The sequence below is a fragment of the Palaemon carinicauda genome, chromosome 33 (assembly GCF_036898095.1).
Source record: "Palaemon carinicauda isolate YSFRI2023 chromosome 33, ASM3689809v2, whole genome shotgun sequence".
Taxonomy (NCBI): Eukaryota; Metazoa; Arthropoda; class Malacostraca; order Decapoda; family Palaemonidae; genus Palaemon; species Palaemon carinicauda.
In genome coordinates this window covers 21,814,882-21,839,767 of record NC_090757.1, presented here as the reverse complement: position 1 = coordinate 21,839,767, position 24,886 = coordinate 21,814,882, and the positions used below count along the sequence as shown (strand labels likewise).

The window sequence follows — 24,886 nt, the reverse complement described above, 5'->3', positions numbered from 1 at the left end:
GGGTTCGGACACCAACGAAACCAATGTACTACTAATACCTCCACCTGTGGTATCTGTGCAGAGCCATGACACAGATGTGTGTCTGGCCCTCTACAAGGCTGGGATACTGACTGTTGCCTGCTGCCCTAATTGCCAAGGACCTCACTATTCTTGGAATCACCTTCCTCCCCTCTCCTCCTCTCCTGCAACCTCCAATTCCCTTCCTGCAACCTCCAATTCTCCTCCTGCTACCACTAATCCTGACACTTCTCCTATAAACCCTGTTCCTTCTACATCCAAGGCTGCTGCTCCTCCTCCAAAACCTACAAATCCTGCTCTCTTCCATTCAGAAATCCCCCTCCCCCTTCCACACGTTCTAAGACTGACCCCCGCCAACCTCCTTCCACTCACTCCCCTCTCCACCTTTGCCTATTCCTGATTCCTTTGATTTTGCACAAAATCAAAACCTTCCCGTTACCTGTTCCAGCAAGAATAAGTAACTTATGAGTGCCCCTTCACCCTCATCTAACTCATCCTTATTTCTACAACTCTAATTACCTCTCTCTCCCTCTTCTCCATCCATTAAACTGACACACCCTTCCTCTCTGCTGTAAGCTAAAATTCCTTCTCCCATCATCTCTTCTCTTTCCCTTACATCATTTCTAGTATACAACACCCTCTCCTTATTATATCTAACTCTCTCTTTAGCACGAACTCGCTCTGCTGTGTTACAATTTCTCTCTTTTTCTTCTATCACTCAATCTCTCTACTGTCTACTAATCTTTTCCTCTTTTCACCTTACACTCGCTCTTTTTATAGGTCTCATCGTCCCCTTTACACAAGTAACTCTGTTGTAAGTTAACATTTTTCTCTTTCCCATTACTCATCTTTTCATTTTCCTCAATTTCATCTTTCATATTTCTAACTTTTTCTTTTGCGTAAGATTCTCTTAAGTAAGTCAACACCTTTTCTCCCTTCGCTATTGACATCTGTCTTTCCCTTTACTGTACACCATTTTTCTCGAAACTATTATTCTCTCTTTTCTTATACTAATGCCTTCCCTTTATTCGATATTCCCCACTATGCTCTATCTTTGTTAATATTTATATATTAACATAAGATTTTGTGCAGACGGACTTATCATCTAGTTTCCCTCTCCTGTTTTCCTACATTTCCTTTCTCTAAAATTCTGAATTTTCATTGGCTGTTTCTCAACCGTCTTTTCTCAGTCCTGTTTCTCGACCAAGTCTCCTGCTACATCATTTTCCTTTAACGCCCGCAGCCTTCCCGTCATCTCATTGTCCCCCTCCTCATCCGTAATCTCCGAATTTTGATTGCCTGTCGTCAATCTGATTCCTCTCCTTCCCATCAACCCAACCAAGCTCTGTCCTCACCCTATGACTCTCTCCTTCTTCCCTATTTTTGATTGGCTCTCGGCCATGATTATCTCTCTGCTCTCATACTTCTTTCATCACTTTTCTCTTTTGATTATTAGCTCTCTCCTATTTAGCTAATACTATTCCCTATCGCTAATTCTACCACTTAAGCTTTTCTTGGGAATATTGTATTCCTTTTTCTTCTGCCTACAACTTAATTCCTCTTTTCTCCTTCCCGTGATCTGCGACTCTAACGGGACTTGCGGCTATAAACGCTTTCCCTCTTACTACGCAATTCTTCATTTTCGTGGACCTGAAAAGGAGCCACCCTACCAAACCCTTTCTACCACCTTGCCACGTTCAGATCGTGATCTATTGAAGAGCAAGTGATTTGATCCCGTTAGTGTTTTATTTTATTTTTTTTTTACTGTATAATCTTGTTCTAATCATCACTCTCTCATGTTTATCCCATTTACGGGCTGTAATTGTGCAAGAGCTCGTGGCTTGAACAATTTTCTTTGTGTAACTGTCAACTATAATGTACTAACGAACTACTGCACTGTAATATTCAGTGGCTATTTTTTACTTGGTATGGATAGAAGAGACTCTTTAGCTATGGTAAGTAGCTCTTCTACGAGAAGAACATTCTAAAATGAAACCAGTGTTCTCTAGTTTTGGTCTTCCATTGTATTAGGTTAGAGTTTTCTTGCTTGAAGACACATTCAAGCACACTAGTATGTCTCCTTATTTCCTTTCCTCACAGGGCTATTTTCCCTGTTGGAGCCCTTGGGCTAATAGTATCCTGCTTTTTCAACTAGGTTTGTACCTTAGCTAATAATAATAGCAATACTGGTAGAGGTCGCGCTTTCCTGACCGTTTCCTGTAGCCAAAAAGAGACGGTGTTCCTACAGATCTTCTTTACTGCCCCCTGTGCCCATAAACAGATAATGAATGGCTGGTCTGCAGCTTGCTATCAGATTTAAATACTTCTAAATGGTCCTGACAGGACAGAGAAGATGATCTTCTGGATTGTCAGATATTGTCGGCAGGGAGATGGAAAAACACTCAAACCATTCTTCCTAAACTGCTAGGTTCTGCATTCTTACCACAAATTCTTGTATGAACTTGAATGTCATCTTAGCATCACTCTGAGTGTGAGCCCTGGTACAAGATACTATGGACCTCACCGACTCTTTTGTCAAGTGTCAGACGAGAAAAAAAGCCTTGAGGGTCAGGTCCCTGTATGAAGCTTCCCAAAGTGGTTTGAACGGAGTCTTTTTGAGGAATCCCAGAATCTTAATGACATCCATGTATGGGTGTACATGTGTAAGTGGACATGACTGCTCAAAACTCTTCATGAGGATGGAGACCTCCCTGGAGGCACCCAGGTTGAGCCCTTTGAGTCAGAAGACTTGGCCTAGTGCCACCAGGTGCCCTTTTATGCTGGCATTGACAGCTATTTGACTTTGGAGAAAGATCAGGAAGAACACAATATCACACACTGAGGCTGAGACAATAGAGATGTCCTTCCCTGCACACCAAGCACAGAAGACTGCTCATTTTGCTTGGTATTGCTGTGGTGCACTTTCTGATGTATCCCAACATCGTACTTGCAGCTGTCCTCAAAAACTCCTTCTTTCCATGGAGGAACCAGATAGTCTCCACCCCCGAAGAGACAATAATGACAATGCATTATGGCATCTTCGCATGTGGGGCTGGCACAGGACACCTGTCTGGGACTGGCAGAAGGATTTCCTTGCAAAGCATGGACTGAACTTCTTGATGGAGTGCGAACCATGTGGGTATGACCAGAGCATCCTCCTCACTCAAGAGAGGGGAAGGGGAATCTGTGAACAACTTCTATGTGTGTTCGATCTACTGGAATCTAGACATGGATGATTCTATCTTCGATTGTCCTCTAACCATTATGGGTAAGATACAAAAATATGATAGAAAGGCCTCTTCGCCTTTGTCGGTGATTTCAATGCTAACCATAGGGAGTGGTTAAATTCTGTTTCTCCTACCAATCACCATGGCTTAAGAGCTTTAGACTTTGCCTCTGAATCAGGCTATGAACAAATCATAAGTGAGGCTACTCACAGGTATGGTAACTGCTTGGACCTCGTATACAACGATTCCCCAGGCGTTATAACAAGTAAGGTTGGTTTTCCAGTTGGGACATCTGACCATCCTTGGTGCCGGCAGTTTCAGAATCTTTAAACTCTGTAACTTGCTCTCTTATTCCTTCCCTAGCAGTCACGCAGTTATGCGTTTGGGGGAGGGAAATGGAGTGATGGAGAACGATCAGAGAGAACCTTACCCTTCCTTGAAGAAGGTTGATGTTGGCTGGCGATCCTCACTTGGCTGAGGACGGATACTTACCTTTGTCGTTGTATGCTGGGTAGTTGATGACCGCTGACATGTTGGCGAACACTGATGAGTTGCTGGGTGCTGGCTCGTTGGAGAGCCTTGCGATCCCTGCCAAACTACCGACCACTGGTGTGCTGTTGATGGTCGCTGACGAGCAGGTGACCGCTGACGGATTGGAGAGCGCTGAGATGAAATCATCGGGGAAACCACACAGTCCAACGAGAGTACGGACGGTACGTCGACAATCGACGAGAAGCCGACTGACGAACCATTGGGGAACGATGCGATGGCCATCGGAGCTTACGTGAAGCAGGAAAACCGCTTTGACCAAAAGATGGCAAAATTTGATCTACGGTACGCGAACGCTTAGCAGCAGCCTTGCGGCATGGGGAAACGTTAGTGAGCAGGGGATCAACAAGCGGTAGGAAGATCCTAACGCTGACGAGCAGGTGATTTATGAGCTGTTGGCTGAGCAGGCGATTCACGAGCTATCGGCTGAGTAGGCGATTCATGAGCTGTAAGCTGAACAGGCACTTCACGAGAAGCAGGTTGATGAGCGGCCAGACGATGAACCTGGGCTTGACGAGCAAGTGAACGCTGCGCAGGAGCCTGACAAGACAGAGAACGCTGCACAGGAGCTCAACGAGCAGGTGAACGGCGAGCAGATGGACGGTGAACAGCTGCAGGATGCTTAGAAGAAGGAATGTGTCCTTTAAAAGGGAGCACATCCTCAGGAGGGGAACACGAACGATTCCTTGCAGGGGAGCTACGAACCGAAGTTCGTAAGTGAGAAGACGACTCCGATGAGGCAGGCGAGGGTCGGGAACCATAATAGTCATGACGGGCTAGTTCCTCCGAAGAGGAAGGCTATTGGGATGAACCAAAGAGTTGTCTCTTTGCTAAAGGTGTAGGGGGACCCCAAAGGCGCAGCAGTGGATGAGTGCAGCGAGGTCTCCTACCACAATGACAATACTCCATAGCAATAAGAGGATCAGCAAGCTGATCGGCAGCAGGCATCCGAAGAGGAGTCTCTCTGATTGCTCCTTCACACAAACAAGAGAGGGGAACACTTGCAGCAGACATGCCTTGGACTTTGCTTCCCCTCCCCCCCAAGGAAAAGCACAGTCCTCGGCGGCAGCAGAAAAAGCAGCAACAGAGTCTGCTGGCAGGGCAGCAGACAAAAGCTCTGATATCACCACGTCGACCAAGGTCCAGGGGTCGACCTCCAAAGCTGATGTTCGCTGCAGCTCAGCATCCCGTTGAAGAAACTGCAACAGAGCCTCCTTGGAGGGAGGGAGGGCCAAACCTGTAATAAAGGAGAAAGAGACCCGGCCTCCCTTGAGAAAGCTAGGGCCACCTCACTAGGGGAGGCAGCACCGTCTCTCAAGGACCCAGGTTGACCGGGGGTTAAGCGGCCTACACTACTACTATTCGAGTAGGAGCTTTGGAGGAAAGTCAGGAAGCAGAAGCAGCCTTGGGTTTCTTCTGCTTCGAAGAAACCTTCGAAGGAGAACAATCCGGCTTGGAATTCATCTTCCTCCCACGCCCATACGTTTCCCACTGGGAGGCACAACACTCCCGGCATTCATTATATTTGTTAGATTTGTTGCAGTGTTGACCTCTCCAGACAAAGGCTGGAGGATCAGTTTCCACCACGGACATGAAGGTACCATAGGTGCGGCCCTTCAAACCAAGGCAGGTATGAATGGCCGATAAGCAGAATTCAGCGTACACACACACACGCACACACTGCAAGAAAAGGACAAAAACAGATTATTGGCAGTCTAAAATAATGGAGATGATAAGAAGCAGCAACAACCGTTCGTCATCCGAGCCAAAAGCAAAGTGAAGCACAGTCACAAGTGTGTAAGAGTGGGGTAGCTACTAACCCCCTACCCTCCGCTAATTAGCGGTACGGGTAGTTAACCTTTCCTAAATTCTAATGGCTCGTCCTTTTAGATCCGTCGAAAGTAATACCCCTATAAATAGCATTGGTTTGTATTCCGGTTACGTAACATATTTGTAATTCAGAGCTTACAGTTAATGGTTAATTTTAAACAGTCTGTTTTACTACTTTTTCCCTTGACTTGCACCAACCAATGTAAAATATTTGAACAAAAGTCCTCAACCACAAGTTCAGACTAACTTCAAATTATTATGGGACCCTTTTGACACTTTGATTCAACTATCTTGCATACATACAGGGAAACAAAATTCTTTCCACGATATAAATTTGACATGAGCTCCTTATTTAAGATGAATAGAATAAATTTTACCAACAGAATTCTTTGTGAAAAACAAGGAATAATACAAAAGAAAAAAATCAAGCACTTAATAATGAACCAAACTTTCAAAGGATCATCCCCTCTAGTAACTTAAGGCCCAAAAAGGAAAAACATACTAGAATATTACAAAAGAAAATTTACTCAGAACATTTGTCGACTAACCTTTCGCATTTGAAGAATCATTTCAATCTCTTCTAAAAATAGTAACAAAGAAAATCTGTCTTGATAATTTTCTAGACTAACTGCCTCCTTTAGAACAGGAGCCACATCATGAGCTTTCTCTTCATTTGAAATAGCTGTCCAAAGTTCTCTTGGAATGCGATACTGGGGTAACAATTTAGGTAGAAAAGCAGGAGCATTAAATGGCTTCTCTCCTTTCACAACTCTAGAGTCACTTGGGTAGTGGGAATTTAGTTTCTGCTTCTCACGAGGATGATAAGGAGCTGTGGGCCCGATGCAGTCCATTACCTTGTCTTCAACTGTTGCGATCATGTATCTTCCAATCTTAAAAGTGCCAAAATCAAAAATGCAAACCTGTTTACAGTGTCCTAGGTACTTTCCTGTGCAAGCAATCTTCACAGAACAGCTCCTGTGGGGCATGATTTTTATTGGAGTAAAACTGTCAATTTCATTCAGAGATTCAGAAACCACACTGAATTGAGTGTCTTGACTGGAATGAATAAAATTAATATGCTGCAAGGAACTTGCCTCTTCACCTATGTTCTTAATAAATACTGTGACATACGACTTGCAACCAAGATGGACTTGTGGAAACCTGCAAGCATATAAACAACTTGTTATAAAACAGCAAGAAAAAACACAGAAACAAGCAAATTATTCATTATTATTTTTGACAAGTAACAGAGAGAGCTTATGGAAACAAAGGGTGTTCACACAATCAACCAAGTACACAGGCATTAAATAGATGCAATGAATTAATATATTTTGGCTTTAAGCTGCCATTACGTGCATGAGTTATTTTAAAATGGTAGATGACAAATCATCTTGTAAAAAAATTTGCATATTGCTCATTTACGATACCTGGCAATTATATTACTTAATTTCAAGTGATTTCTTTTCTTTAAATATAAAATCTTAGAGTAATTTACATTTTCATTAGCTATAAAAACCTAAGTCCTTTCAAACAGGGACATTTCTTTAGTAGTGCTGGAGTAGCCACTGAATCATTAATAATGTAGTTAGATAAGGACAGCTGGCATAAGTATGGAGGAGTTTCTTCTTGGCAGGCAATCTGCATTAAAGGTGCTCCATCATGCATCTCAGCAGCATCAGACGTTTGACCAGCGTGTAAAGGTTGCGGCTGCTGCATACCCTTAACAGAAGAACAATCAAGAGGTAGTAGAGCCAGTCATTTTACCACTCCTAAAGGCTTATACCGAATGAGTTACTTTAAATGTGATGCATACTAAGACAGGTTGATTAAATTGGGAAAGCTACACAACTACGGAGCAAAAACCTCAGGACTCAAGGGGCTGTTGGTAACATCTGTATGGTCCAGAGGCCAAGGTGGTCCGACACCTTCAGGTCCAGAAGCAAAGGAGGTCTGACATCTTTAGGTCCACCTTCAATTCCATGTATGCCACCAGGTGAACCAGAAGGTTTCTGACAGGGTTAAGTTTGTGAATTCTTACTTGGTATGTCACAATAACCAAAGTTGCATCTGCAAGCGAACAGCCTCACCAAGCCAGAAAGAACAGTGTCTTGACACTAGGGCTAATAAGAAGCTGTGACACTCTCCCTCAAGTTATCAAGCCCTCATCAAGTAGCACTGCAGAGCCCTTTCATAACACCAGACAACTTTGTGTCAACTTACATGGAGGGATAAGATCGAGAAGGTCCCGAACTGCTATTAAAGACAGACTGGTACTGGGTCATAGCTACACAGTCTGTGAGACAACAAAGACTACAGAATACATATCCCTCAAAAGGTTGACATCATGAAGACCCTGAAACTTCTATTCTATTGCTGATATAGAGAAGAGAGACAGCATAAAGAGAAAGATCCCTATGATGCCCTCCTCAAGTTATCCGTGGGTGCAGGCCTCAGTGCCCTGAAAACAAGGACCACCCAACCCTAGGACATGTACTTCAACAGGATAGGCAAGACTGCTCAAAGCTCAAGATCTAATCCCCCAAAGATTAGACATTTACATATTACTGTGGAGCCTCTCCTTCTCCAAGAGAAAGAGGGGAAAACCCTATGATGCCCTCCTCAGCATAGCAGGAGGTGTACGCACCCAAACCTTGAGAATATGGACACCATCTCACTCCGGAATCTAAGTCCCATGGTAAGCAAGACTGCTCGCAGCTCCCTTCGCTCATGGATCATCAATGAGAGGTGAGGCAATCCAAACTCTATCAAGGTCCTTCATCTTCAGAGAAAGGTGAGGAAGTACACTGTGTGATCTGGTGAAAAGTGCTCTGGCAGGAGAGACAAATTCCTTATAACCTCCATTGTAGAAAGTGTCTCTCTCAGGAGTTATTCGAGAGCTAGTAGAATGGAACACTAGGTGATTTTGCGACCACCCGAGTTTCACGGAATGGACCAAGAAAGTGGAAAAACACGTTCCACTCTACCTGGACAGAGCATGTACAGGTAGTTGTCAACTTAAGACCGAGATAGGAACCGAATGTGACTCTTAACACACACACATGAATACCGTCACTCCCTACCGAAGAAGGAGAACGATCACTACAAGTTTAATGAGTTCAATGAAACTTTTAGTAATAGGACTTCCCACACGACTATCTTCTTTGTTACCGTCTTCTCATTGAATGAGTCACAGATGAAAGCATGGTGAAGGGAAAAAAGATTGATAGAGAAAGAAGAGAGAAGGTGAACTCTTCTTCCCCTTGCCAACCATTCTTCATTCACAAAGGATTCATAGTATGGGCAACTGATAATGAATACAATCCCTCTAAAGAGGATACTACAAGAGCTTCCTCTTCCACAAAACAACCCACTACTCTGGCAATTTTATTACAAGGAGAGCACTGGGAATTCTCACTGACACTACAACACTGAGATCATAATCTGGGGAACACTGTTGATACCAGGGGAGCCTGCCTGACCAAAAATTTTCACTATCAGGCACGGGTGAAACATTGTCTGACATTGCTAAACACCTTCCGAGGCTGAGAAACTATTATCCAGCTAGAGAAGTTAAGCCTGAATTCATTTTCTTCTTGATTGGAAGAATGAGAACACACCCAAAGGGAGTGGCTGCTTACAGCCATCCATTCAAAAAGGTACACATTTGAGGTTATTAAGGATTGGATCCTATTAGGAACATAATTCACTTCTTCAGATGTTCACCTTTCTTCTGTACTTTTGCTCACTTGTGATAACATTCATATAAATGAAAAATCTAAAAACCAACACTTACCATAAATTAATGTATGAAAAGACTCAACAGTTGATAGAGCACAAAGGTACTCTTATAAGCCTTCCAGCTAAAGATAAAGTGGTAGGAGGGTTTCCCCTCGCACCACTTGTTAATAAACAACTACCTAGTTAACAATTCACAGGCCATTCCAGCACTGCAGATGACATCTCTATTTCAGAGGACAAAAGTTCTGTACACAGAAATATCTAGCATTCAGAAAATTACCAAAAGTACACACCTTACAGAGCTAGAAATAACAATGTTGTTCTTGTCATTGAATAATTCAGCAGTGGCTTTACCATTAATTCCACACAGCCTGCTGGAAACTCCCATCTTCATGACCTAGAAAAAAAAATTAAAATAAATTACAAAACAAATCTATACATTCAGACCTTTAGGCTACACAGACCCTTAGCACTTCTCTTGGGATTATAATTTAGAGTTGTATTGATAATTGAAGGTAGAGGCAATAAAAGGTCTTCTTCAAAGATGGGCCAGTCATATTTTCCTTTAATCCTCGAACAATTTTGCTATTCTGAACTAAAATAAAACTAGTCATTTTAATCCTCTAACAATTTTGCTACTCTGTACTAAAATAAAACTAGTCATATTTTCCTTTAATCCTCTAACAATTTTGCTACTCTGTACTAAAATAAAACTAGTCATATTTTCCTTTAATCCTCTAACAATTTTGCTACTCTGTACTAAACTAAAACTAGTCATATTTTCCTTTAATCCTCGAACAATTTTGCTACTCTGTACTAAACTAAAACTAGTCATATTTTCCTTTAATCCTCGAACAATTTTGCTACTCTGTACTAAACTAAAACTAGTCATATTTTCCTTTAATCCTCGAACAATTTTGCTACTCTGTACTAAACTAAAACTAGTCATATTTTCCTTTAATCCTCGAACAATTTTGCTACTCTGTACTAAACTAAAACTAGTCATATTTTCCTTTAATCCTCGAACAATTTTGCTACTCTGTACTAAACTAAAACTAGTCATATTTTCCTTTAATCCTCGAACAATTTTGCTACTCTGTACTAAACTAAAACTAGTCATATTTTCCTTTAATCCTCGAACAATTTTGCTACTCTGAACTAAAATAAAACTAGTCATATTTTCCTTTAATCCTCTAACAATTTTGCTACTCTGTACTAATATAAAACTAAAGTACAGTATTCAAGGGCATTAAATAAAAACTGATTTCAGTTCATGATATGCAGAACTAATCCAGATCTGTATTGCTTGTATTTGCAGAATTCTGTCAATTTTTTTTCACAGCTTTTTATGAAAATGAAGAAATCAAGATTACTATTACATACAGGGGTCAGAAAATGAAATCATCCAAATACTTTTAATAGATACTTACTTTCAACTCAGGAAAGACATCAGGTGAGAGAGAGATTGACCTCCATCCGAAGGGGTATTGATCACTCTCTATAACCTCTGTAACCACAGCGTCCCCAACCCGTAATTCTGGTTGTATATCTTTAGCCAAATCCCTCGAGCAAAATACCTGAGGAAGATTTCAAATAATATTCAAAACTATAATCATTCACTGTTTTATATATTAGAGAGAGAGAGAGAGAGAGAGAGAGAGAGAGAGAGAGAGAGAGAGAGAGAGAGAGAGAGAGAGAGAGAGAGTTGTGTGTGTGTGTGTGTGTGTGTGTGTGTGTGTGCGCGCTTTGAAATAATTTTTGAGTGAATGAATGGCAACAGGAGAGAATAAATTGGAGATGTTCTCAAAATGACTTGAGAGCTGGAAATACACGAAGAGGGTTTTATTATGAGTGTGTTCAAAAGTACACTTGCAAAAAAGGAAATAAAGAGGAAAGTTTTTTTTATCATGATTAATTATAAGGTAGATCTGCGGAAGGCTAAAAAATGTAGTACCTAAACTCCTATGACAAAAAATAAGGTAGGGCAGTGTTAGCAAGAGAGGGGGGGGTTAAAATCTTCCCACGAAAGTTTTTTAACATTTTCATCATAAAGAAGTACTATGAAACATTGATTGTGAGGCTCTCAGCACTGATGTCCAACTAGGAGAAATCCATACAATCGTGCTTTGAAGTGAAATTTTGAGAGGTTTGACAGCAAGGAGCAAGAAATGAAGCCGGAAGGGAGTAGAGTGGTTAAAAGTTTGCATAGCTGGGGATTGCAATAAAGTTGCAACAACCCTTTTGGAAATACCTACAAAGCAGCACTTAATCCCTGTGGTTGGGGTAAATAAATAGTGAATAACCCTAACTAATGGAATAGTGAAATGTTATTTTTATAATAAAATAAATTTTTGAATATACTTACCCGGTGATTATATAAGCTGCAGCTCTGCTGCCCGACAGAAAAACTCTACGCTCAAAATCCGCCAGCGATCGCTATGCAGGTAGGGGGTGTACTTCAACAGCGCCATCTGTCGTGCAGGTACTCAGTACTCAATGTAAACACAGAACTCAATTTTCTCCTCGGTCCACTGGGTCTCTATTGGGGAGGAAGGGAGGGTCCTTTAATATATAATCACCGGGTAAGTATATTCAAAAATTTATTTTATTATAAAAATAACATTTTTCAATATTAAACTTAGCCGGTGATTATATAAGCAGATTCACACCCAGGGGGGTGGGTAGAGACCAGCATTAATTGTTTACATTATTATGAGCTAAGGATTTTGTATTTCATTTTAGCAGTTATTCAAAATAACAAACATAAAATAAATAAGTACCTGGTAAGGAAGTCGACTTGAACAATTACTCTGCCTTTTTTAAGTACGTCTTCCTTACTGAGCCTCGCGATCCTCTTAGGATGCTGAGCGACTTCTAGGAGCTGAAGTATCAAGGGTTGCAACCCATATTACAGGACCTCATCAAAACCTCTAATCTAGGCGCTTCTCAAGAAAAGAATTTGACCACCCGCCAAATCAATCAGGATGCGAAACGCTTCTTAGCCTTCCGGACAACCCAAAAACAACAATAAAAAACATTTCAAGAGAAAGATTAAAAAGGTTATGGAATTAGGGGAATGTAGTGGTTGAGCCCTCACCCACTACTGCACTCGCTGCTACGAATGGTCCCAGGGTGTAGCAGTTCTCGTAAAGAGACTGGACATCTTTAAGATAAAAAGACGCGAACACTGACTTGCTTCTCCAATAGGTTGCGTCCATTATACTCTGCAGAGATCTATTTTGTTTAAAAGCCACTGAAGTAGCGACAGCTCTAACTTCATGTGTCTTTACCTTCAGCACAGCATGGTCTTCTTCATTCAGATGGGAATGAGCTTCTCGTATCAACAGTCTGATATAATAGGAAACTGCATTCTTTGACATAGGTAAAGAAGGTTTCTTAATAGAACACCATAAAGCTTCTGACTGTCCTCGTAAAGATTTAGTTCGTCTTAAATAGAACTTAAGAGCTCTAACAGGGCATAAGACTCTTTCTAGTTCATTTCCAACCATATTCGAAAGGCTTGGAATATCGAACGATTTCGGCCAAGGGCGAGAAGGTAGCTCGTTTTTGGCTAGAAAACCAAGCTGTAAAGAACATGTAGCCGTTTCAGATGAAAATCCGATGTTCCTGCTGAAGGCGTGAATCTCACTGACTCTTTTAGCTGTGGCTAAGCAAACCAGGAAAAGAGTCTTTAAAGTGAGATCTTTAAAGGAGGCTGATTGTAGTGGCTCGAACCTTTCTGACATCAGGAATCTTAGTACCACGTCTAAATTCCATCCAGGTGTAGCCAAACGATGCTCCTTCGTGGTCTCAAAAGACTTAAGGAGGTCCTGTAGATCTTTGTTGTTGGAAAGATCTAAGCCTCTGTGACGGAAGACTGTTGCCAACATGCTTCTGTAACCTTTGATAGTGGGAGCTGAAAGAGATCTTTCTTTCCTCAGGTATAATAGGAAGTCAGCTATTTGGGTTACAGAGGTACTGGTCGAGGATACTGATACCGACTTGCACCAATTTCGGAACACTTCCCACTTCGACTGGTAGACTCTAAGAGTGGATGTCCTCCTTGCTCTAGCAATCGCCCTGGCTGCCTCCTTCGATAAGCCTCTAGCTCTAGAGAGTCTTTCGATAGTCTGAAGGCAGTCAGACGAAGAGCGTGGAGGTTTGGGTGTACCTTCTTTACGTGTGGCTGACGTAGAAGGTCCACTCTTAGAGGAAGAGTTCTGGGAACGTCCACCAGCCATTGAAGTACCTCGGTGAACCATTCTCTCGCGGGCCAGAGGGGAGCAACTAACGTCAACCTTGTCCCTTCGTGAGAGGCGAACTTCTGCAGTACCTTGTTGACAATCTTGAACGGGGGGAATGCATAAAGGTCTAGATGGGACCAATCCATTAGAAAGGCATCTATATGAACTGCTGCTGGGTCCGGGATCGGTGAGCAATATATTGGGAGCCTCTTGGTCATCGAGGTTGCGAAGAGATCTATGGTAGGTTGGCCCCATGTGGCCCATAGTCTCTTGCACCCATCCTTGTGTAGGGTCCATTCTGTTGGGATGATTTGACCCTTCCGACTGAGGCAATCCGCCATGACATTCATATTGCCTTGTATGAACCTCGTTACTAGAGAAGGGTTTAGATCTCTTGACCAGGTGAGGAGGTCCCTTGCGATCTCGTACGTCATAGAATGGGTCCCTCCTTGCTTGGAGATGTACGCCAAGGCCGTGGTGTTGTCCGAGTTCACCTCCACCACTTTGCCTTGAAGGAGGGACTTGAAGCTTTTCAAGGCCAGATGAACTGCCAGTAGCTCCTTGCAGTTGATATGTAACGTTCTTTGATTCGAGTTCCACGTTCCCGAGCATTCCCGACCGTCTAATGTCGCACCCCAGCCCGTGTCCGATGCGTCCGAGAAGAGAACGTGGTTGGGGGTCTGAACAGCCAGGGGCAGACCCTCTCTGAGGTAGATACTGTCCTTCCACCAAGTCAGTGCTGACTTCATTTTCTCGGAAATGGGGATCGAGACCGCTTCTAGCGTCTTGTCCTTTTTCCAGTAAACAGCTAGATGAAATTGAAGGGGACGGAGGTGTAGTCTCCCTAACGAAACGAACTGTTCCAGGGATGATAGCGTCCCTATCAGACTCATCCACTGTCTGACTGAACATCGTTTCTTCTTTAGCATGTTCTGGATGCATACCTGGGCTTGACTTGTTCTGGGGGCCGACGGAAAAGCCCGAAAAGCTTGACTGTGAATCTCCATCCCTAAATACACTATAGTTTGGGATGGGACCAGTTGGGACTTTTCCATATTGACCAGGAGACCCAATTCCTTGATCAGATCTAGAGTCCACTTTAGATTCTCCAGACAGCGACGACTGGAAGAAGCTCTTAGAAGCCAGTCGTCCAAATAGAGGGAGGCTCTGATATCCGCTAAATGCAGGAATTTGGCAATATTCCTCATCAGCCTCGTAAACACAAGAGGAGCCGTGCTTAGGCCAAAGCACAGGGCTTGAAATTGGTAGACAACCTTGTCGTAAACGAATCTCAGAAAAGGTTGGGATTCTGGGTGGATGGAGACGTGAAAGTATGCGTCCCTTAGGTCTAAAGAGACCATCCAGTCTTCCTTTCTGACCGCTGCTAGAACTGACTTTGTGGTCTCCATGGCGAACGTCTGCTTTGTGACAAAGACATTCAGCGCACTGACGTCTAGCACCGGTCTCCACCCTCCTGTCTTCTTTACCACTAAGAAGAGACGGTTGTAGAAGCCCGGGGATTGATGGTCCCGGACTTTGACTACCGCTCCCTTTTGTAGCAAGAGAGACACCTCCTGCTTCAAAGCTAGCCTCTTGTCTTCCTCTTTGTACCTGGGAGAGAGATTGATGGGAGACGTTGCTAGAGGGGGTTTGCGGACAAACGGGATCTTGTACCCTTCTCTGAGCAACTTTACAGATTGTGCATCTGCGCCCCTTTTCTCCCAGGTCTGCCAGAAGTTCTTGAGTCTGGCTCCCACTGCTGTCTGAAGAAGGTGGCAGTCAGACTCTGCCTTTAAAGGACTTGGTACCTTTCTTCTTCCCACGTCTCCCTTCGGCACGAGCACCTCCTCTGCTGGAGGCTCTGCCACGAAAGGGCGGAATGAATCTGGACGCTGGAGTGTCCATCCTGGGTCTAGATACGGTAGGCAAAGGGGTGGCTTTGCGGGCAGAGGACGCAACCAGATCATGGGTGTCCTTCTGAATCAAGGAGGCAGCAATCTCCTTTATCAATTCCTCTGGGAAGAGGCACTTTGAGAGAGGAGCAAAAAGAAGTTCCGATCTCTGACACGGTGTTACTCCAGCTGACAGGAATGAGCAAAGGTTTTCCCGTTTCTTGAGGACCCCGGACACGAATGAAGCCGCAAGCTCACTGGATCCGTCACGTATGGCCTTGTCCATGCAGGACATAATGAGCAAGGAAGCTTCCTTGTCAGAAGGGGAGATCTTCCTGCTCAAAGCTCCCAGACACCAGTCCAAAAAGTTAAAAACCTCGAAGGTTCTGAACACTCCTTTCAACAGATGGTCTAAGTCTGAAGGAGACCAACATATCTTAGAGCGTCTCATGGCTAGCCTGCGGGGAGAGTCTACTAGACTTGAGAAGTCGCCCTGGGCAGAGGCAGGAACTCCCAAGCCGAGAACTTCTCCCGTGGCATACCAGACGCTCGATCTGGAAGAGAGTCTCGCAGGGGGAAACGTAAATGCTGTCTTCCCAAGGTTCTTTTTGGACTGCATCCAATCTCCCAACACTCGTAAAGCTCTCTTGGATGAGCGGCCGAGGACGAGTTTCGTAAAGGCAGGCGCGGATGACTGCGTGCCTAAAGCAAACTCAGATGGAGGAGAGCGTGGGGCCGCAGATACAAACTGATCAGGATACATCTCCCTGAACAATGCAAGAACTTTCCTAAAGTCCAAGGAGGGTTGCGTGGTCTTGGGTTCGTCGATGTCCGTATGCGGCGTCGTCATCATCAGAGAGTCCATCATCTGAAAACTGAGGAGGAAGCGGCAAAAGAGTAGGAATCGGCTGGTCAGCTGAGTCCGGCAGCACGGGTGCACGCGTGACTGAACCGGACGCAACGTCATGGAACTGTTGCCCAGTCTGTGAACTGGCAACAACCATAGCAGCGCGGGGACGCAAAGCGTCTACTCCAGACTGTCTAGTCTGCTGTGGGCGAGTAGAGGTAACCACACTGGGTTGCGGAGGTTGACGCACCGCGTCAAAACAAAACAACTTAGGCTGTTGTTGTAACTCGCGAACGTCAACGGAAGGTTCCGTGCGTCGCTGAACGTCAACATGCGGCTGGCAGGGTACACTGGAACGCATGGGTGGCGGGACTCTCACAGCTGGAGTGCGGGAGAAGGTAGCCTAAGCGTCCACTGGACGCACAACCGTGGTTGGTTGTAGGCTAGAGGTTGGTGCAGCGTCAACCTTCTCCGCACGAAAGTCCTGCATCAATGACGTTAACTGTGACTGCATGGTCTGCAGCAAAGACCACTTAGGGTCTACAGGAGCAGGTGCGGCAACAGACGGTGTTACTGCCTGATGCGGTACCGCTTTGCCTCTCTTAGGAGGTGAGCAGTCATCGGAAGACTGCAGCGAGTCCGAACTGACCCAGTGGCTACAACTGGGCCGTTGGACTTGCGCGGAAGGGACCGACTTGCGCTTAAGAGGCCGCGAGACCTTGGTCCATGGTTTCTTTCGAGAAACCTCTTCCGCAGACGAGGAATAAATGGGCTCTCTCGTCTTCGTGTGGGTGGGGCGATCTTGGTTAGATATGCCCGAAACCACGGAGGGAACGTCTGTTCGCTGATTAAAGCCTCTCGAACCCTTTGGTCGTACAACATTGCTTCTCCCCTGGGCTTGGGAGCTTGCAAGAGGTCCCGGACTGGGAGGACGACAGGCACGAACAGACGAACCCTCAAGCGCAACACTATCCACAACACTTTCCACAACACTACCACTCACTTTGTCCCTACCCACTGCACTCTTACACTTCAACTCCTTGACGTCTGCCATGAGTTGGTTACGGTCACTAGCCAATGACTCGACTCTCTCACCCAGAGCCTGGATGGCACGCATCATATCTGCCATCGAAGGTTGTTGAGTGCTAGAAGGGGGATCAGGAGCAACCACTACAGGGGAAGGAATAGGTTGTGGGGCATGAGGAGAGGAAAATTCAACGGAGCGAGATGAACTTCTCCTGACTCTATCTCTCTCTAGCCTACGTGTGTATTTCTGGAATTCGATGAAATCGAATTCCGAAAGCCCAACGCATTCCTCACATCGATCTTCCAATTGACAGGTCTTATCCCGACAATTGGAACAAACGGTGTGAGGATCGATAGAGGCCTTCGGAAGACGCCTTGAACAGTCCCTAGCATTACATTTCCTGAACTTAGGGACTTGAGAAGGGTCAGCCATTTTGAATTAGTCAAAGGGGAATTCAAAATCTATCCAAAGTCGTCAACAAATAATCCAAAATCAACAAAAGAATGCAAGGATGTATTGAAGATAACGTCTGCAAAGCGAAAGCTCAAAACTAGAAATGTGTACTTCACCAAAATATGTGAAAACCAATCCAGTAAGCAACAGCGAATTTAGTAGGTCTTGCCGGTGGCACGACAGAGAAAATTGAGTTCTGTGTTTACATTGAGTACTGAGTACCTGCACGACAGATGGCGCTGTTGAAGTACACCCCCTACCTGCATAGCGATCGCTGGCGGATTTTGAGCGTAGAGTTTTTCTGTCGGGCAGCAGAGCTGCAGCTTATATAATCACCGGCTAAGTTTAATATTGAAAAATATGGGGTTTATTGAAAAAAAAGTCGTCAGTGCAACTGCATGGTACACGGGAGACTGATATAGAAGACACAAGAGAAAAGTTTGGAAATAGGTGAACAAATAAAACTGAAAACCACAAAAATCTTCTGAAAACAGTATGACACTTATTTAAAGCCAAGGGCAGTAGCAACATTTCTAACAAGGACTTCACATTTCTCCCTCCAAATAACATCTTCAATGATCATCAGTTATTATTCTGATAATGACAACTAAAAATCTTAAAGGAAGTTTACCTCATTATTGATAATTAGGTGTTTTGCATTCACACGAGTCACTTGCCCTTTTATTTTCTTCTTCCTTAAGGGTTCAATATGAGTGACTTTCAGCAATCCATGAGGGTCAGCTTCTGGCTGGAGGTTACCTGGGTGGCCAGCATTTAATTTACAAAGAATCCAATCACCTGTTGAAGATTTAAAACAGCCGAGGTTAAATAATGGATACAAGGATTTTATAGCTAAAAAACAGGTAGAGATCATAAATTATCCATGGAAATATCCATTGGTCATTAAATATGGGCAAATGATAGTCAACACAACAAAGAAATAAAACTACCCAAAATTTAATTTCCTTATTTTAAAGCACTAAATTACCTGGCCTATTCCAGTACTACCCAGTAACATATCCATGAAGGTAAAGTAAATTTGATAGTCTTCCATCATAGTTAGTAACCCTCACCAGAGGGAGTATCTGTATTCAATGTTAATATTACCGCTCGTTTAGACCATTGAAAAAGATGCATATTAAAGGGATTTTGACGAAGGAAAAATCTATTTCTGGGGAGAGACCTGTGACGGCCGGTGAAAAAGTCCTTGTTTACACTTTTTCTGATATAAACCTTCCAAATATACCAGAGAAAGATAAAAGCATGGAATGCAGAGGTTACTACCCTCGTGGGTGTCGTGTATACATCAGGGGCGTGTGAAAACCACTATTCACAGGCTGTCTTCCATTTAGATAACTCCTTCATCAAAGGGAAGGGCCGTAACAAAGGCCCCAGAATAAAAACTTGTATTGAGAGGAGTGTGTCCTAATAGAATAACAACTACTGCATATGCCAAGACGGAAGTCAAATTACATCTTGTTGGAGGTTTTACATTAATGAAGGCAAAAAATATTTGTAAACTTTTAAGATTTTAAGATATCTCCAAGGTCTGCAACATCCTGATAACTATTCAATAAGTAGCATCAACATAATATTTTATAATGCTTTGTAAGGAGGTGATTTTGTTTTACTCCTAATTAAAACGAATAACTTCAAGCCCAGGGACTGGATGGCTATTCAGTGAACAATAGGTAAAATAACAGAATGAAGTGAAAGGAGTGATATGGGGGCTTAAAAACACTGTTCTCCTTATTGATTCCAATTCCATCTATAATAAGACCATACTGTGATTATCCAATTCAAAACCCTTTGATGCTACAAAGTCAAGATTACTAACACAACCATGTAGATATTATAAACTTGGTTAAAGTAATCTCACATGATCAATAAAGAATCAACAAATGAGAAAGCAATAAAATACCTTGACCTGCCTACCACCAACCTTGGAATAAGCATGGTTTTCAAACAATATACGTCAACAAGTTTTAAGATAACTTTTTTATCAGCCTCAAGGTGTATAATCTTTCATCATTCTTTACTATTTCCTTGGCTCATGATTCTCATATTTGTTAATCTATAAAAACTATTGCATCATCATCATTAACTGTTTAATTACAACCATTATGCATTACACTATTGAGTCAACAGGCTAGAATGTAAGGTAAGTACTGTTATGTAAACAAGAAGCAGATATATCTTCAATTGTTTACATTTAAAATAAATTTAATGATAGATAAGTCAATTACATGAAAAATACACCAATGATATTAGACTACTGAATATTCATCAGGCAAATGACTCCAGTAAATTGTGACTTATACACATTACAATTCAATTACAATGCAAATATATGTTACATAAATAAGGAGAAAGGATGAAACAGGTGTTACAAATACAATATTATCCGAATGTGAGACTTCAAGAGAGAGAACAATGAGATGTGAGAAAAATATTAATTTCCAGAGAGAAGTCTACTCTAACACTTTGCAAGATTCATCCTCAGTCCAGTAGAGTATTTGATTTGTATACTTTAATAAGAATAAAAGTTTGTGATTAATTCTTAAAGATAAAACAGCTAAATAACATAATCAAATCTTACCTTTTTCTATAATAAACATCAACTTGGCCCTTGAAAGGTTGAAGGAAATATCTTCGTTCAAAGTGACAGTGTCACCCAGAACACATTTTACCTTCCCCATTACAGTCTTCTGAATGTTAATGTCTGCTCTGCTTGGCTGAATGGGCTGTAGTGGAAGTTTCTCTTGTAAAATCTGTTTGTATCCACTCGATGGAAACAAGTCATTTTTCAATATACCTGGGATTCCTGCATCAAGGTCTCTAGAAGGAATAGTTTCCCCTTTCAGCTTCAAATCATTGCTATCCTCCCAAATTTCTGCTCTACTGCAAAGACTCAATTTAACTGCTCTCCATGCTTCATATTTGGATTGCCTTTCCGCACTCCCTTGCACAATATCCCCAACCTTAAACCTGCAATTGGACTCGCTCATGGGAACACTAAAATATATATCATTGTCCACCACTATATCTCTTTCACTAATTGTTGTAATCTTACCCTCAAACTCTTTACTTTCACAACATGAAACTGAAATAAAGTCCTCTAGCTTTGGCCTCTCATAATTACTGCCATGCAGTTCGGAATCACCTACACTGCCAGAAATATATCCGACAGCCTTTTGCATAAAGGTAAACATGGTTATCTATGTGTTTCGCACAGGTTTTGGAAAACAATCTGAAAACACTGTTTTCTGCAGTTGTAGTTGTTAAATTTTCAGACGAGAAAGTATGCTTGTTTCCCTTTGTATCAAGAGTATCATTCTTAGAGAGCAAAATGGGTAACGTGACCTTGCGCTGTTGATATTTAACTATTTACAGACAACAAAGCTATATCACTTTCATATAAAATATCACTGTTGACCAATATACTTCTCAACAGGAGAGTACTTCCAGTTTGTGTCTGCAATGTGTTCAAGCTGCTTACGAAGATCTCTCATACGCTTCTCGTGCTCTTCCTTCTTAAGATCTCGCAGTGAGGACTCTACATTATGATCAAACCACAGCTTTGCCATTAGTGTAGTCATATGATCTGGACTCTGAAATCAAAAGTAATTCTCAATACAAAGAAAAGTTATTGATTTCATAATCAAAGAATGGAAAAACATACAGCTTTAAAATTTACCAAAATCATGAATATTTTGCATAACTTGAATATCAAATTTTTTTCTGTTGTCACACATTTTAAAGAAAAATTTTATCCCATATTTAAAGTAATTAAGTCTGCAGGATAGCTCAAATATTTAAAGTAAATAAGTCTGCAGGACGCACAAGGACCATGGTACATTCCATAATAAGTTCCCCAATGGAACTACTTTTTAATGTCAATTAGCCATTGATAATTATACGGTAATCACTTCATTAATTGCTAAGCCATTCTTGAAGGTTTTGAAGAAAAGTTCAACATTTACAAAATCCTTAGCTTAACTATTACATAAAATACAATACAATCTTACCCCAGGGGTGCTCTGTCCTTGATGATGCTGCTCTGGTGTAAAAATAGCAGCTCCCATAGACATATGAGACTGGGAGGATGATGCTGACTGCTGTTGTGGTTGCTGTTGCTGTGGCTGTTGCTGTGTCAGATGTTGGTGATGGTGACTTGGACCCTATGGAATAAGCATTAGAAATTAGATTAAAGAAATGAAATTGGGTCATAATCAGATTTATATTTAAAAGAGATTTTGTACAAAAGGAATTAAAATGAAACTTTATGATCGTTCATCAAATTATCATTTGAATGACTCTTGGGCAAAGTTCTTAATATTTCAAAAACCAAATGTGAAAAATTTTTGTCCCTAATAATATACATACATACATATAACAAGGCACTTCCCCCAATTTTGGAGGGTAGCCGACATCAACAAATGAAACAAAAACAAAAAAAGGGGACCTCTACTCTCTACGTTCCTCCCAGCCTAACAAGGGACTCAACCGAGTTCAGCTGGTACTGCTAGGGTACCACAGCCCACCCTCCCACATTATCAACCACAGATGAAGCTTCATAATGCTGAATCCCCTACTGCTGCTACCTCCGCGGTCATCTAAGGCATCGGAGGCAGCAACAGGGCCTACCGGAACTGCGTCACAATCGCTTGCCATTCATTCCTATTTCTAGCACGCTCTCTTGCCTCTCTCACATCCATCCTCCTATCACCCAGAGCTTCCTTCACACCATCCATCCACCCAAACCTTGGCCTTCTTCTTGTACTTCTCCCATCAACTCTTGCATTCATCACCTTCTTTAGCAGACAGCCATTTTCCATTCTCTCAACATGGCCAAACCACCTCAACACATTCATATCCACTCTAGCTGCTAACTCATTTCTTACACCCGTTCTCACCCTCACCACTTCGTTCCTAATACTATCTACTCGAGATACACCAGCCATACTCCTTAAACACTTCATCTCAAACACATTCAATTTCTGTCTCTCCATCACTTTCATTCCCCACAACTCCGATCCATACATCACAGTTGGTACAATCACTTTCTCATATAGAACTCTCTTTACATTCATGCCCAACCCTCTATTTTTTACTACTCCCTTAATACTTTTCCTTTAAAAAGTCACTTACAGCCACTTGCAACTGATGATTAGAATGGTGATGATGCTGCTGATTGTTACTGGTCCCAGTATTGCTCGTATTACCGTGTAGTGCACCTCTGAAGATAGAAGAGCCTAAGCCACTGCTGTTTCCAGTGGCCATAGTAATTCATTTAAATGCTGGATGCTGAAAATAAATAAAATAGGTAAACATTATTATCCATCCAATAACTATGCAATATTTGATTAATGGGCACTGATGAATCTACAAGGATGAATGAATGACCATCGCCACCACTTTGTCTAAAAAGATTGACTAAAATGTCAAAAGCTAAAAAATGATATTTTGCTTATAAAATAAATTTTTGAATATACTTACCCGGTGAATATATAAATAGCTGACGTCTCCGTCGGTCGACAGATTCCAAAAACTCGCGAGCGATCGCCATGAAGGATGCCGGGTGTGCGCACCAGCGCCAACTATCGGCCAGATACCGCATATACTTCTCAACCAAACCAGTTTTTCTCAGTCCGTAGGGTCTCTATCGGGGAGGAAGGGAGGGCCTTTAATATTATATATTCACCGGGTAACTACATACATACATACACATATACCAAAGGCACTTCCCCCAATTTTGGGGGGTAGCCGACATCAACAAGAACAAAACAAAAAAGGGGAACTCTACTCTCTACGTTCCTCCAGCCTAACCAGGGACTCAGCCGAGTTCAGCTGGTACTGCTAGGGTGCCACAGCCCAACCTCCCACATTTCCACCACAGATGAAGCTTCATACTGCTGAGTCCCCTACTGCTGCTACCTCCGCGGTCATCTAAGGCACCGGAGGAAGCAGCAGGGCCTACCGGAACTGCGTCACAATCGCTCGCCATTCATTCCTATTTCTAGCACGCTCTCTTGCCTCTCTCACATCTATCCTCCTATCACCCAGAGCTTTCTTCACACCATCCATCCACCCAAACCTTGGCCTTCCTCTTGTACTTCTCCCATCAACTCTTGCCTTCATCACCTTCTTTAGCAGACAGCCATTCTCCATTCTCTCAACATGGCCAAACCACCTCAACACATTCATATCCACTCTAGCCGCTAACTCATTTCTTACACCCGTTCTCACCCTCACCACCTCGTTCCTGACCCTATCTACTCGAGATACACCAGCCATACTCCTCAGACACTTCATCTCAAACACATTCAATTTCTGTCTCTCCATCACTTTCATTCCCCACAACTCCGATCCATACATCACAGTTGGTACAATCACTTTCTCATATAGAACTCTCTTTACATTCATGCCCAACCCTCTATTTTTTACTACTCCCTTAACTGCCCCCAACACTTTGCAACCTTCATTGACTCTCTGACGTACATCTGCTTCCACTCCACCATTTGCTGCAACAACAGACCCCAAGTACTTAAACTGATCCACCTCCTCAAGTAACTCTCCATTCAACATGACATTCAACCTTGCACCACCTTCCCTTCTCGTACATCTCATAACCTTACTCTTACCCACATTAACTCTCAACTTCCTTCTCTCACACACCCTTCCAAATTCTGTCACTAGTCGGTCAAGCTTCTCTTCTGTGTCTGCTACCAGTACAGTATCATCCGCAAACAACAACTGATTTACCTCCCATTCATGATCATTCTCGTCTACCAGTTTTAATCCTCGTCCAAGCACTCGAGCATTCACCTCTCTCACCACTCCATCAACATACAAGTTAAACAGCCACGGCGACATCACACATCCCTGTCTCAGCCCCACTCTCACCGGAAACCAATCGCTCACTTCATTTCCTATTCTAACACATGCTTTACTACCTTTGTAGAAACTTTTCACTGCTTGCAACAACCTTCCACCAACTCCATATAACCTCATCACATTCCACATTGCTTCCCTATCAACTCTATCATATGCTTTCTCCA

General features: G+C 42.7%; 2 protein-coding genes across 10 annotated transcripts in view; both read right to left on the bottom strand.

Annotated features, from left to right (window-relative positions):
- Window positions 1-21,037, bottom strand: part of LOC137625881 (RNA helicase Mov10l1-like) — an 86,064-nt gene extending 65,027 nt beyond the window's left edge. For all 4 annotated transcript variants that reach the window (XM_068356819.1, XM_068356821.1, XM_068356820.1 and 1 more), the window contains exons 1-5: window positions 20,425-21,037; window positions 18,457-18,623; window positions 10,793-10,939; window positions 9,656-9,759; window positions 6,173-6,785 (exon numbers count right to left, since the gene is read on the bottom strand). In XM_068356819.1, the coding sequence (XP_068212920.1) occupies window positions 6,173-6,785; window positions 9,656-9,759; window positions 10,793-10,939; window positions 18,457-18,623; window positions 20,425-21,037 (1,644 nt within the window). The remainder of the gene's footprint in view (window positions 1-6,172; window positions 6,786-9,655; window positions 9,760-10,792; window positions 10,940-18,456; window positions 18,624-20,424) is intronic.
- Window positions 21,038-21,250: 213 nt separating this feature from the next.
- The window catches only part of LOC137625883 (putative cyclin-dependent serine/threonine-protein kinase DDB_G0272797/DDB_G0274007), a 61,229-nt gene continuing 57,593 nt past the window's right edge, over window positions 21,251-24,886 (bottom strand). For 4 of the 6 annotated variants that reach the window (XM_068356830.1, XM_068356831.1, XM_068356826.1 and 1 more), the window contains exons 2-4: window positions 22,977-23,132; window positions 21,854-22,006; window positions 21,251-21,436 (exon numbers count right to left, since the gene is read on the bottom strand). In XM_068356830.1, coding sequence (XP_068212931.1) covers window positions 21,251-21,436; window positions 21,854-22,006; window positions 22,977-23,108 — 471 coding nt within the window. In that variant the 5' untranslated portion in view covers window positions 23,109-23,132. Of the gene's footprint in view, window positions 21,437-21,853; window positions 22,007-22,976; window positions 23,133-23,324; window positions 23,488-24,886 lie in introns of all 6 variants that reach the window. The other 2 variants (XM_068356828.1, XM_068356827.1) reach the window with 1 other exon arrangement.